Source organism: Bicyclus anynana, chromosome 12, assembly GCF_947172395.1.
Source record: "Bicyclus anynana chromosome 12, ilBicAnyn1.1, whole genome shotgun sequence".
NCBI classification, from domain to species: Eukaryota; Metazoa; Arthropoda; class Insecta; order Lepidoptera; family Nymphalidae; genus Bicyclus; species Bicyclus anynana.
Window position 1 is genome coordinate 5,448,207 of NC_069094.1, and position 13,681 is coordinate 5,461,887.

The window sequence follows — 13,681 nt, forward strand, 5'->3', positions numbered from 1 at the left end:
TTAAATTTTGAAATACAAATTATGAAAAAGTTTGTAGGTATATGCGGGTGTCAAGGAGACAAGTTTTTTAATGGATTTCACCGGTTTCAGTACGTTGCTTGTAAAGACTAACTCTGGCAGTGTTGCCAGTTCGGTCTTGTGAGAAGTTACCCGAAATATTAAAAAAGTAACCTTTTTGTGTAAAAAGTAACCTTTTCACTAACTACTCTTGCTTTTTGCGTTCCACAGCATGGGTAAACCACCATTTCAGCCTCTGGGGGCTAAAGTAATTTTGTTTTTTTTTTAATAACTGTCTGTTACGAATATTAGCCAAGTACTAAATTACTATAAACTGAAGATTTTACTCGTAAATAGAATCATCTTAAGTAAGGCCCTGATTGTTTGCCTTTTCCTCATGGGATAAGAAAAATACTATTAAAGAGCAAGAATTTAAAAAAAAAATATTTCTTAAATTCATACTTGATTTTTTTACGAAATTCAATGTGACTGCAACTTACTTATTTCGCAACGTCAATTGTAACGTCTTCATTTATAGTGAGATTGACACAGAAACATCGATGACTTCTTGAGCATTTGTCCGCATTTCTTGATTTAACGACCGTTCTGTTTTAGATATACGAAATTGTAAGTTAATTCTAAAAATTCCTAAATATCACGTAAAAGTAACCTTTTTATTAATGTAACCTAAAAGTAACCAATGCAGTCAAAAAATCACCTAAAAGGTTACAAAAGTAACCTTCTGGCAACACTGAACTCTGGTTACTCTGTGAGTTGCTATTTAAAAATCATCATTCTTTACAATAGAGTTTTTTTTATTTATATTTTATGTTTCATACATTAAAATAGTTGTTCCAAATAAAATGGGTAATTTTAATCTTACATATAGCAACACTAAAAATTGGCATTTCATTTTACCAGTTCTCTAATGGCGACCACCAATGACGGGTCGCCTGCTGGAATCTGACGTTCAGTTATTATTTAGGATATTATTAGATACTGTGTTTACGTAAACATGACGGGAATTTTACCGAGTTACCAACGATTCGTTAACGGGGTGCCCGTGCCGTCCATATCCAGACGCTCGTTTCGTCTTCGCGAAAAATATTTGATTATTTCTGTTCTCTTGACATTTGGGATCGTGTGGCTAGGTGCACTTTTCTATTTGCCCGAGTTCAAAAGTTCCACGAGTGTGAACGACAGTGTTTATAATGTGTACAAACGTATACAAAAAGCTGGGCCAGAGCTCCTCATGCCTCCGCCTCTCGCTCAGAACGAAGTCGGTGACTTCCCCGTGGTGGGAATCGCACGTCATGGGGAGGAGGGTGACGACCCTCACGTAGTTGAAGACAGGAATCGTTTAAAAGCGAAGATAGACGAGGACATGGGTATGAAAGTTTTAGAAAGGCCTCAGTTTGACGTCGCACCATCTGGCTCGTCTTCCCGAGGGCCCAGCAAACCTCCAGTGGACGCCATCGAGGAGCCAGCACTGGGTAACAATGCTGCTAACAAGAATGTGTCCCCACCGGCCCTGAAGGTGGATAGTGCAGTCCAGAAGTATGTTATACCAGCCATGGATCCAGGCACAGATATAGACGTCCGGCGTAAAAGGGATACTGTTAAAGAGGTAAGACTATCAATGTTCCATCAAATATGCTCAAATAATTATAAGGATGGTATGTTAGACTGCTTTCAAAACATTCCTCACTTTCATTGATACAATTTGTCTTGAACAGTAGTGAAACTAGAACATAAATCAATTACTATAGATATATCAATTGCTAGACATAGCACAAGTAAAGATTTGGAATGTGACCAGATCATAGTCAGCCGAGCTGGCCAAGTGCAGAATCCATTCTTGACACATTTTGAGTTTAACATTTTAACTCTAGTTTAAACATAAAATCTACTATGACACAAATATATATGTATACTATAAAGAATATAGTTAGTGTTCTGGACTTTTTTTATGGAATTATTGAAGGCTTAAAGATACCATGCAAAACTGTTTTCAATGACATGCAACAGTTTTGACAGAGCTTAAAAATGATTCTGATATATGAGGGGAGTTTCAGTATTTCAGTAAGGGTTTAAGACTCGCTTTATGTCATCAAGTCCACCTGGTGGGGGGTCGACCAACACTGCTCTTTGTAGTGTGAGTGCTTGGGACCCCAATGCCACTTCAGCTTCGCAACTCGTTGAGCTATATTGGTGACTTTGACTCTTTTGTGGATTTCTGATTCAATCACTCAGAGATTCATATCTCTCATTTGTGGTGCATTTTTGTTGAGACTGCGGAATTTTCTCATAGCCTTCTTACTTAATAACATCGTCGTCATCAACCCATATACGGCTCACTGCTGAGCTCGAGTCTCCTCTCAGAATGAGAGGGGTTAGGCCACCACGTTGGCCCAATGCGGATTGGCAGACTTCACACACGCAGAGAATTAAGACAATTCTCTGGTATGCAGGTTTCCTCACGATGTTTTCCTTCACCGATTGAGACACGTGATATTTAATTTCTTAAAATGCACACAACTGAAAAGTTGGAGGTGCATGCCCCGGAACGGATTCGAACCCACACCCTCCGGAATCGGAGGCAGAGGTCATATCCACTGGGCTACCACGGCTCTTAATAACATAGTTCAGTATATTAAGTATCTACTTGTAAAAGGGCTTAGTATATTTAATTGTAATGCAATATAATGATATGATAATATTTTCATTACATAATACACACTAAATGTTGACAACTTAAATACCTTTAATCATGTTATTAATGTTCATCAACTTTATGATTGTATCAATAGTGTGTTGATATTAAACTATTGTGTAATACCACAGAATAAATAATAACAAGTCTACAAGGTCACCACAACAACGCTACACTAGACTAGACCTATTTATTGCTTTTTCTCTACCACTGACAATTTGTAGGGTTTGGTTGGTAGATGTTTATAGAAAATTAATATTTTTGTCGCCTTTGCTTATAATATGGGTTAGTTATAATTATTATAGTTGAAACTCAGAAACAGTATCTACAATGTAGCTAAGAAACTCACAATAAATTTCAATCTTATTTAAAATATTCTTATGTCTAGCGTCTAGCATGTAGTGTCTTGTTTCAGCATAACAATGTGGTGATGTCTTTAAGTGGGAAGGCTGTGGATCATATTGGTTTCATAGATAGGTAAATGCAAACAAGCCCTTAAGACAAACTCTGGGTGATAGAAATTTGATATTAACACATCTATGTATCATTATCCACACCATCATCTTTGAAAGAAACAAAGATAATCTTGAAATAAATGTAAATCTGAAATCCTTGTTATTCAATAATCCAGACTGCACAATAAAAGGGAACAAATATTATCACCTAACAAATTAACTTACTAAAAATAGTTGTGTTTAAATTATTTATGTGATAAAATTGGATGCAACATCATATCAGCTAAAATACTCTATAATCTGCTTAGAGACCTGACTAGAACTAGTAATAGTAGTAGCATTCTATATTAGAAAGAGTATCCAAGATAGGTAGGTAGGTTTAGTAGGATCCTACCAAGTTTGAATATGAGAAGGGAGGAACAACATGATTGGTGATTAACAACACAAATGGTAATTTGTTGATGTGCATCATCAAGAAAACCTTAAACCTAAACCCAGGTCACAAGGCCAGGAATCTGCATAGAGTTTTCACTCTGCCATATCCAAATAAAGGATCCAGTATCTGTACGGTAAAGTCATGAAATACCAAGATTTTCGTCTCTCTAAATACTTAGGTGTGTCTACAGTATAATTGAATAATTAACATCACTTATATTAGTTTATCACAACTACTTTATCAGTGTGAATGATTTATGTGATTTAATCAGTTCGCAAAGTGGCTACTATACGAGTAGTGGGTAATCAAAATGTACTACACACACACACACACACTACATTGACGCGACTACTCTCTTTCTCGCTTTCAGAAAATGAATACCATTGATTTTGTTTAATTAGACCTTGACTACATTCTCACCTGATGGTAAGTGATGATGCAATATAGGAGTAGGATGAAAATCCACAACCCTTTCGGTTTCTACACGACATCGTACGGGAACGCTATATCGCTCGGCGGTACGTCTTGCCGGTAGGATGGTAACTAGCCACGATAGACGCCTCCCACCAGCCAGACCTGGACCAATTAAAAAAATCTCAATCGGCCCAGCCGGGGATCGAACCCATTACCTCCGTCTTGTAAATCCACCACGCACACCGCGCCACGGATACAGTCGAAAATACTCAATACAGTTATACTACTTGTGCACAAAAATACCGTTGTTCGTCCATCAGGTGATGTTTTCTATTTGGTGCAGTCATCGGAAGGGCATTGGCATCTCATGTTAGAAAAGAGAAAGTGAAACTCTAGTATTAACTAAAGCAAAGAGGGGAAAAGACTGTTTAGCATATTCTGCTACACGGATATGTACCTACCTACAAGTAATTTTCTCTATCGCGCAAATATCGTCACTGTTGGACCGTTAGACAAGCAATAATGTAGCGTCAACGCAATAGGAACAAATCATTTTTTTTATTGATAACACCATAACAGGGTAACGGATAGTGCCTACAGGAGGCTTGATATCATATCTTGCACGAAAATCACCGACCTCTAGTTGCATTTACAGAGGAAAAGACCGTTTAGCATATTGTCACTGTACATAACATCATTGGCTATACGGATATGTTTAAGTACTTTTCTGTAGCGTGCAAATATTGTCAATAGTTGATTGTTAAACAAGCAATAATTTAGCGTAAACGCAATAGGAACAAACCATTTTTTTATTGATAACACCGTAACAGGGTAACGGTTTTGTGCCTACAATCGGCTCTTAGGCGGGTCGAAAGTGACACATCTTGCACGAAAATCGCCGAGCGCCAGTCGTACTTAGAGAGGAAAAGACCGTTTAGCATATTGTCACTAAACTTATATAAAATTCATTTCAATGACTATAGGTATGATATGATACGGATATGTTTAAGTACTTTTCTCTAGCGTACAAATATTGTCACTGGTGGACTTCTCTATTGGGCAAATATCGTTATTGAAGGACCGTTAGACAACCAATAATGTAGCGTCAACGCAATAGGAACAAACTATTTTTTTATTGATAACTACGCAACTGAGTAACGGTTTTGTGCCTACAGTGGGCTCTGAGGCGGCTTGATAGTGATACAATAAATCTTGCACGAAAATCGCCGACCTCCAGTTGCATTTAGAGGGGAAAAGACCGTTTCGCATATTTACACTGCTATACAGATATTTACGCGTACATAGGTACTTTTCTATAGCGCGTAAATATCGTCACTAAAGTGTTTTTCTGATAGCATTGGTACGGTGACAGTCGCCTCTGTGACGTTCATAATGCGTACTATTATCGTGAATCGCAAACTTTTAAGAGTACAAACGAAAAGGAGATTTAACTTCACGTCTTACTAGACACGGGCATAAGTTAGTTATTTCTGCATATCGTCTCCAAAAAGTAAAAAAAATCTTTTGTAGGTTTGGGTGTACTCTTCTATAACAAGATCCCCAAGACTGTGGTGGACCTGCCAATGCATAGCTTTAAGCAATGTGTTAAAAAACATTTACTTAGTCGAGGTTACTACAACATTGATGAGTTCCTTAAAGATAAAAGCGCTTGGAGGCCATTGGATCAGCTTCCACCTTCACACAAAAAGTAAAACTATAAGAAATTGTAATGTTATCATCAATAGGGATGATGACACTTTTTTAAATTGTATATAAATTAAGAGTATGCTAATAGTAAAGCAATTTTGTAAAAGAAACAGGGTATCTGCGATCATTACTTTCGGAGCTACAGGAATTTAAAGGGTCAGATTAGCAGCGCTGCCGCGGAACCTTGAAAAACGCCCCATACAAAATGACACGAACTTATGACGTCGTAGGTAATGTAATGATCGTTAGATTTGTATGTGCGTTCAAACAAAATTACTAATATCTTTGTTATTTGTGCGTTTATGTATATACTTTATATATTAAAAATTGTCACATTAAATGTAAGGAAGCTAAAACTGTATGAATTTTCTTTTAATTACGATAAAAGATTTTTAATAGATTTTGAAATTTTATAATCTCATTTATTTTGCAAATATCCAGACAATATTTCCTTTTTATGTATAAATTAGTTAACATTGACCCTATTAACCCGAATGTATCATAAAAATCAATACATTCAAACCTAGTCATCATCCCCATTGTAAATTATAATACTGTATGATTTTTAAAAAAGAGCAACTGTTGAGTTTCTTGCCGGTTTCTTCTCAGCAGAACCTGCCTTCCGAACCGTTGGTAGAATCTTTACAAATAGTCAACTGACGTGTCAAAAGTGCTTGTAAACTGAGCCTACTTCAATTGATTTGAATGAAACGAACTGCAGTGGACCGTTAGACAAGCAATAGGAACATTTTTTTTATTGATAACACCGTACCATGGTAACGGTTTTGTGCCTACAGCCGGCTCAGAGGCTTGACACACATCTGGCACGAAAATCGCCGACCTCAAGTTGCACTTGTGGTGGCGTCAACAACCGCTCACGGAACCGCAACACACTTTTGGAACAATATCGTATGATAAGAACCAGTTTGAGTAAGGTCGGACGGGTTATTGTTTTTTAAACAGGCATGTTATACTACAAACACGCTTGACCGAACTTAATTAGGCTCAGATTGTGTCGTACTGCTTACTTGTTGAGATGATACCTAGGACTAGGACTTATAAGTTTTCATTGAAGCACTGATATTTTTCGAAAAATCATGTTTTCATCTTGCTACAACTAATTATTATTACTTAGTCATCTACCACTGATATCAAAAAGGCGAAGTTTGTTGTTGTTGTGCGCTAAGCTTATTTTCGTGTTTAATAGTTCATTTATCGAGGAAGGCTATAATAACAGCACACTATAATAATAACGTACCGCCAAGCGATATAGCGTTCCGGTACGATGTGGTGTAGATACCGAAAGGGGTGTGGATTTTCATCCAACTCCTAACATGTTTGCCCGCTTTTATCTTAGACTTTAATGCATCATCACTTTAAATCAGGTGAGATTGTAGTCAAGGGCTAACTTATAAAAAATAAATAAGAGCGGAACATCAATGAAAAATGTGGCAAAAACGCGAAAAATTATTTCTTCTAAAACTTCCGTTGCATACGTTACTCTAATAATACGTAATCGTTCCCTTTTAATAGTTCTAAAAGGATATCCACCAGGACAAAGTCGCGGGCGTCCGCTAGTTTTGAATAAATGTATAATACATTTTGGCGCAGTGGTATGCGTGGTGGATTCACAAGACGCAGGTCCTGGGTTCGATCCCCGGCTAGGCCGATTGAGATTTTCTTAATTGGTCCAGGTCTTGGCTGGTGGGAGGCTTCGGCCGTGGCTAGTTACCACCCTACCGGCAAAGACGTACCGCCAAGCGATTTAGCGTTCCGGTACGATGTCGTGTAGAAACCGAAAAGGGGTGTGGATTTTCAACCTCCTCCTAACAAGTTGCCCGCTTCGATCTTAGACTGCATCATCACTTACCATCAGGTGAGATTGTAGTCAAGGGCTAACTTGTAAAGAATAGAAAAAAAAATCATAAATGTACTTAAGTACTAGTGGTTCTGGGTTTTTGAGATTTAATGGGAAGGATGTGTTGGTAAAAAGTCATAAAAAAACCGAATTGGAAGCGGAATACATCGCCGGACATCCGCTAGTAGCTAAAAATATAGTTATATAATATTATTCTCAGTTAATATTTGACAAAACGGGCTGTTATTTCGTTATATTGCTGGGCTGGTATTTTCCATTAGACCTTCCGCTCTGTCCTAAATGCAGCTTCAATTAAGTTTGATGCATCATGTGCCTACCTACATCAAACGTTGCCGCTACAGTCAGGGTTGTCTCGACTAAAAAGACTGACTAACATGTTTTCTTAGATCGCGGAAAGGCTCTTAGTAAGTTTCTTATTTTCTCAGTAGACTGCAGATAGCATTTACTCGAATACAGTAAAAGCTCATTATTCGCGGGGGATACGTTCTCTAAATGTGTCGCGAATACAGAAACCGTGAATATGGAATGGTATTTATTTATGGGATTATAAGGAATACGTTCTTGGGTGACAAAATAAATAACAAATATATAAAGAAAAAAACAATTAATTGAAGTTATTGATTTACTATTATCTTCAGTCTTAGACAATGGTTTGAAAAATGTTGAAATTTTTTCTTGCTTGTCATTTTTTAAAAGCTTCTATTCAGAGTGATTTTAAGCAGTGGCATTCTTAAACCATTCATTCGCAACTTTAAATTTGCAGATTTTACGCCAGTTTCGTCAGTCAGATCCGCGAATAACGAAATACTTAGCCGCGAATATAGGAATTGGGACGCAACTTTTTAATCCGCGAATAGTGAAAACGTGAATATAGGTAGCTTTTACTGTACCTAAAAGCTTTTTCTTTCATTTAGTGATTATTTTTGCCAAACTTTTCTTTATTGACAATAAAAATAAAATCCATAATTTACACATTGTCATCATTAACAATCCATATTCTGGTCACTGTTGAGCACGAATCTCCTCTCAGAATGAGAGGGGTTAGAACCAATAGTCCACCACGCTGGCTCAATGTGGATTGGCAGAATTAACACACTTAGAGAATTAAGAAAATTCTCAGGTATGCAGGTTTCCTCACGATGTTTTTCCTTCACCGATGAATACACTTGATATAGGTACTCGTACATTTCTTAAAATGTATCTACATAACCTTGACCTAGTCCTTGACCGAATTCGAACCTACGCCCTTCGAATAGAAGGCAGGGATCCAATGGGGCTATCACGGCTACACACAGGTACATATTGTACCAACACATATTTAGATATTAGGTAATTGGTTGTTGTTTCTATTTCGATTTTGCTATTAATGGAATGGAAGCTACATTTAATGCAAACGGACGGACGGACGGACGGACAAATGGACATGGCGAAACTATAAGAGTTCGTTGTAGACTAGGGAACCCCAAAACGGCACAATTCTATTAACTATTAAAAATACTATTGACGTACGCACTAAAATACTACGTATACACTATACATACATTAAAACACTACACAGTTAAAATTGTACAATGTGCATAATACTATCCTCTGCTTTTTTTACCCTGGTTAAATACCTTATGCACACCATCGGCCAATGCCATCCCTAGGGCTAACGCGCTCTGTAATTAGCCAACGTGCCCGTGTCCCGGAACTCCTTTATTGCTCTTAATGTCCGAACCGCGGCAGTTGTATCATCTCCTATTGTCTCGTAAAAACGTTGATTTTGCCGACTAGGGCATATTACACGTCTTGTCATCTGCTGGCTCATCGTCACCAGCCCCTGTAGCCAAGTGGCACGTCGATTCTCTTTCTACGATCGCTAACGCTTCGAAAACTATAAAAAAGTATGGGAATGACAGATCTTGATTACGTGACCAGTCGATAGCAAATGTCATTCCCATACATTTTTCTAGTTTTCGAAACGTTAGCGATCGTAGAAAGAGAATGGACGTGCCATTTGGCTACAGGGGCTGGTGACGGTGGCCTATGGTACTCGGCAACATAGATTGGAGAAAATTAAATTTAACTACGTTTGATCTTTGACACTTATCTTAAACTGTACATCATCATCATTATCATCATCATTAACCATATCCTTACCGTGAGTAAATATGACCTCTGTCTCCGATGCCGTCTGGTGTGGGTTTGAATCCGGCCCGTGGCATGCACCTTCAACTTTTCAGTTATGTGCATTTTAAGAAATGAAATATCACGTGTCTCAAACGGTGAAGGTGAAGCATCGTGAGAAAACCTGCATACCTGAGAATTTCCTTAATTTTCTGTGTGCGTGAAGTCTGTCAATCTGCATTGGGCCAGCGTGGCGGACTATTGGCCTAACCCCTTTCGTTCTGAGAGGAGACTCGAGCTCAGCCGTGAGCCGATGATGATGATGATTCGACTCATTGTTGAAAAGGGTGTCCTCTTTGAGAATGAGAGGGATTATAGTGTTAGTTAAAATATTGCTTTCTACGCGAACAGAGTCGTGGACATTCTGTATTAGCAGCCTACAAGTTCAAGCCCTAACTTGTAATCTACTTAACTCCTGTAACTTAAATCAATAAACCTATACTCTGTTTTGGAAACATTTTGGTATTTAATTTCGACAATTAAAAGGTTTCCCGTCGTTAATCCAGAAGCCTTTTAGTACCTTAACATCAATACGCAACGCAACCTGACAAGCCTGGAAATGCGAATATTTTTTTTTAATACGCTTTCTTAACCGAGTTCAACGCGTATGTTTTTTTTCGTCTTTATTTAATGCTTGTAACCTGATAACTTCGTCATTACTTAACCAATTTTAAAAATTCTTTTTTTGTTTGAAAGAGTATATTTCATTGGTCCCATTTAATTTTCATGAAAATAGTTTACATTTGTGATTTTGAAGTCGGTTGAATTTTTTTATTAAAAATATTTTTTCGTATCTCTTTCTATGGTGCCTAACATAATTTTTGAACAAGATTTTCATTCACAATTTAGCACTTACAAGGGCTTTTTAAGGTCTTACTACGAGTAGAATATTTAATGTGTTTCTCGAGAACGGCTAATCCGATTTGGCTTTTTTTTTAGAATATTCCTTGACACTTCAAGGTTTTTGTAGGGTAGGGGTGGGGTGAAAGTAAGGAAGAAGCGCACATAAGTCAAAGCAAAGTTTGACCGTGTCGGCTAGTTGGTTAATTTTTTTTTCCAATCGGTCCAGTAAGTAGTTTCAGAGCCTATTCAATTTAAACAAACAATACAATTATTCCTCTTTATAATATTACTATAAGATAGTATACGAGTAGATGAAGGCCAATAAATGTTTGCCACTCGTAACTATGTGATAGTTGTACGAATTGAGAATATTTTTATCGTCGGAGGAATTTAATATCATTGCATGATATTGACCTTTCACTTTGACTCATATCGTACAAACTGGAATTTATATTGGAAAGAGATACAGTCCTATTATACTATGTATATTTATCCTTAACTTTGTTTAATTGATTTTACATTTTTGTTATATTTTTAGTCTTAACACACCTACCTTCCTATTGTAAATTGTTTGACTTATATTTTAGAATTTAAACTGTCGTGAGTGTTAAATTGTTAAATCGATTTGGTTGAATTTTGAGCTTTTTTTTTATTCTTTACAAGTTAGCGCTTGACTACAATCTCATCTGATGGTAAGTGATGATGCAATCTAAGATGGAAGCGGGCTAACTTGAAAGGAGGAGGATGAAAATCCACACCCCTCACGGTTTCTACACGGCATCGTACCGGAACACTAAATCGTTTGGCGGTACGTCTTTGCCTTTGGTGGTAACTAGCCACGGCCGAAGCCTCCCACCAGCCAAAAAACTAGCTTGCAATGCAGCACTAACATAGGCTTCTTATCTTATATGGTTGCCGTTCCCGTAGGAATAGCAGAATAATATATAGCCTATAAGCCTTCCTCGATAAATGGGCTATCTAACACTTAAAGAATTTTTCAAATCGGACCTGTAGTTCCTGAGATTATTCGCTTTCAATCAAACAAACAAACTCTTCAGCTTTATAATATTAGTATAGATATTAACAAAAAAAATCCTAGTAGTAAGCCTTTTTTAACACCGAACAATTTGGGTATGCAAATTTGTTCCCAAAGTTTGTCATTATCAGGAGCGTGTGATAAGAATAATTTATAGGAGCTGTGTGTAATGTCGGCCATTGACGACCCAATAATCTCACATGCCTGCAGCTCACACGATCAGTTTTATCGGCTTGTCAGCCGTGTCAAACTGATCGTGTGTTGGTTGTGATGCACATGACACAGCAGCGAGGAGTCTAAACAACCCGATTTCTAGCGCCTTACCTTTTAAAAATCCATACATATTCATATTTATAGTTTATTTTATACGCTCGAAGAAGGTAATACCTAATATTACCACAGACAGCATTTTTACAATCTTTACAATAAACGCCTGCGCGGATGACTAAAACCACATGATTTAATTACCAATTACAAAATTTCAGCCTTCGCTACTGGCCATGACATCATGACGATCGCGACCAACACACGATCAGTTTTATCGTCTGTCAAACCTTTAGCGCTGCAGGCATGTGAGCTTAATTGATCGTCAGTGGCTGACATAAGTGACAATAATGAACGTGCAGGTCACGTTATCGACAACGTGCTCAAAATTCTTGCGGAGTATGCTTTATAATGATTTAAGAACTGGTAAAGAGTTGGGAGAAACTTGCCCTTATGTGGATACCTATAGCATAATTAATTAATTACCATGAATATTTGGAGTATGTACACTTGTACACAGGTAATAAAACTACTTATTTGTCGCCCTGTGGTCGAAATTTTAACATGTACTCGTAAAAGCTCATTGCTATAATTCGTCAAATTATTTTACGTTACCTAACAGACTGTGGCTTAATTAATTACTAGCTGACGCCGCGCGGTTTCACCCGCGTGGCTCCCGTTCCCGTAGAAATAGCCTTCCTCGATAAATTGGCTATCTAACACTGAAAGAATTTTTCAAATTCGACCAGTAGTTCCTGAAATTAGCGCGTTTAAACAAACAAACAAACAAACAAACAAACTTTTCAGCTTTATAATATTAGTATAGATTAAATTTAATGCTTAATATATTAGGTTATATAAATAAAAGCGACAGTATCTAAAAACGCTTGACGTGCAAAAACGAAATTGAGCAGGGAGGTACTATAGATAATAAAACCTACTAAGGACGGATTTTGTGAGGGCCGTATTAATAAAAAAAAAAAAAAAATTAATGAGGTCTAAGGACGGACGAAGTCGCGGGCGACCGCTAGTTAGGTACTTAAATAAAAATGTTAGATTCTGTAGTTTTTTTCCAAAAAGTCAGTGCCAAATGACACACTCCTCTGTTCACACAATTTTCGTAACACTGGATACCTATATCTACAAAGTTTTTGCTGCACGTATTAATGTAATGATGGCGTCAGGCAATGAGACAGTTATTGACTAAACAAACTCAGACATTAACTCTGAGTTAACTCACGACTATTTTTATTGTTCCAAGGAAAGTAAAATAACGATTTGAGTTGATAGCAGCATAAAATTATACGAGACGTCTAAAAGTGCGCGTACATTTGGAGAAACCGCGCGCCGCACTGCAATGCAAAAATATTTATTTCTAGCGCACGTAGTCCTAGTAGTAGTATTTCAAATCACGCGGGATCAATGGTTTTGTCCGGGATAAAAAGTAGCCTATTAGTTGCTCAATAAATCTTCCAGTGAGAGTTCCATTTAAATCGGTCCAGCCGTTCCAAAGATTAGCCCGGACAAACGAGACAGACAAACAGACAAATGAGAAAACACAGTTACTTCGAAATCACCGAATGACTATTACTTTATTGTCATAGACATTTCATATTGACATATTTTGTAGTAAATTAAATTGTAACAACTTCATGATAAACTAGATATCAGGAAGTATCTATTTTGATGTGCCAGACAAGTTAGAGCGTGACATAGTAACACCTATTAAGTAAGTTGGTACACATGTTTTCAGCAGCTCTTCATAATT

At 37.3% G+C, this 13,681-nt stretch overlaps 1 protein-coding gene across 1 annotated transcript in view; it reads left to right on the forward strand.

Annotated features, from left to right (window-relative positions):
- Positions 1-904: 904 nt before the first annotated feature.
- LOC112054996 (mannosyl-oligosaccharide alpha-1,2-mannosidase IA) overlaps positions 905-13,681 on the forward strand; it is a 120,303-nt gene continuing 107,526 nt past the window's right edge. Inside the window, exon 1 of the mRNA XM_052884718.1 lies at positions 905-1,624. Within this exon, the coding sequence (XP_052740678.1) occupies positions 1,013-1,624 (612 nt within the window). The 5' untranslated portion in view covers positions 905-1,012. The remainder of the gene's footprint in view (positions 1,625-13,681) is intronic.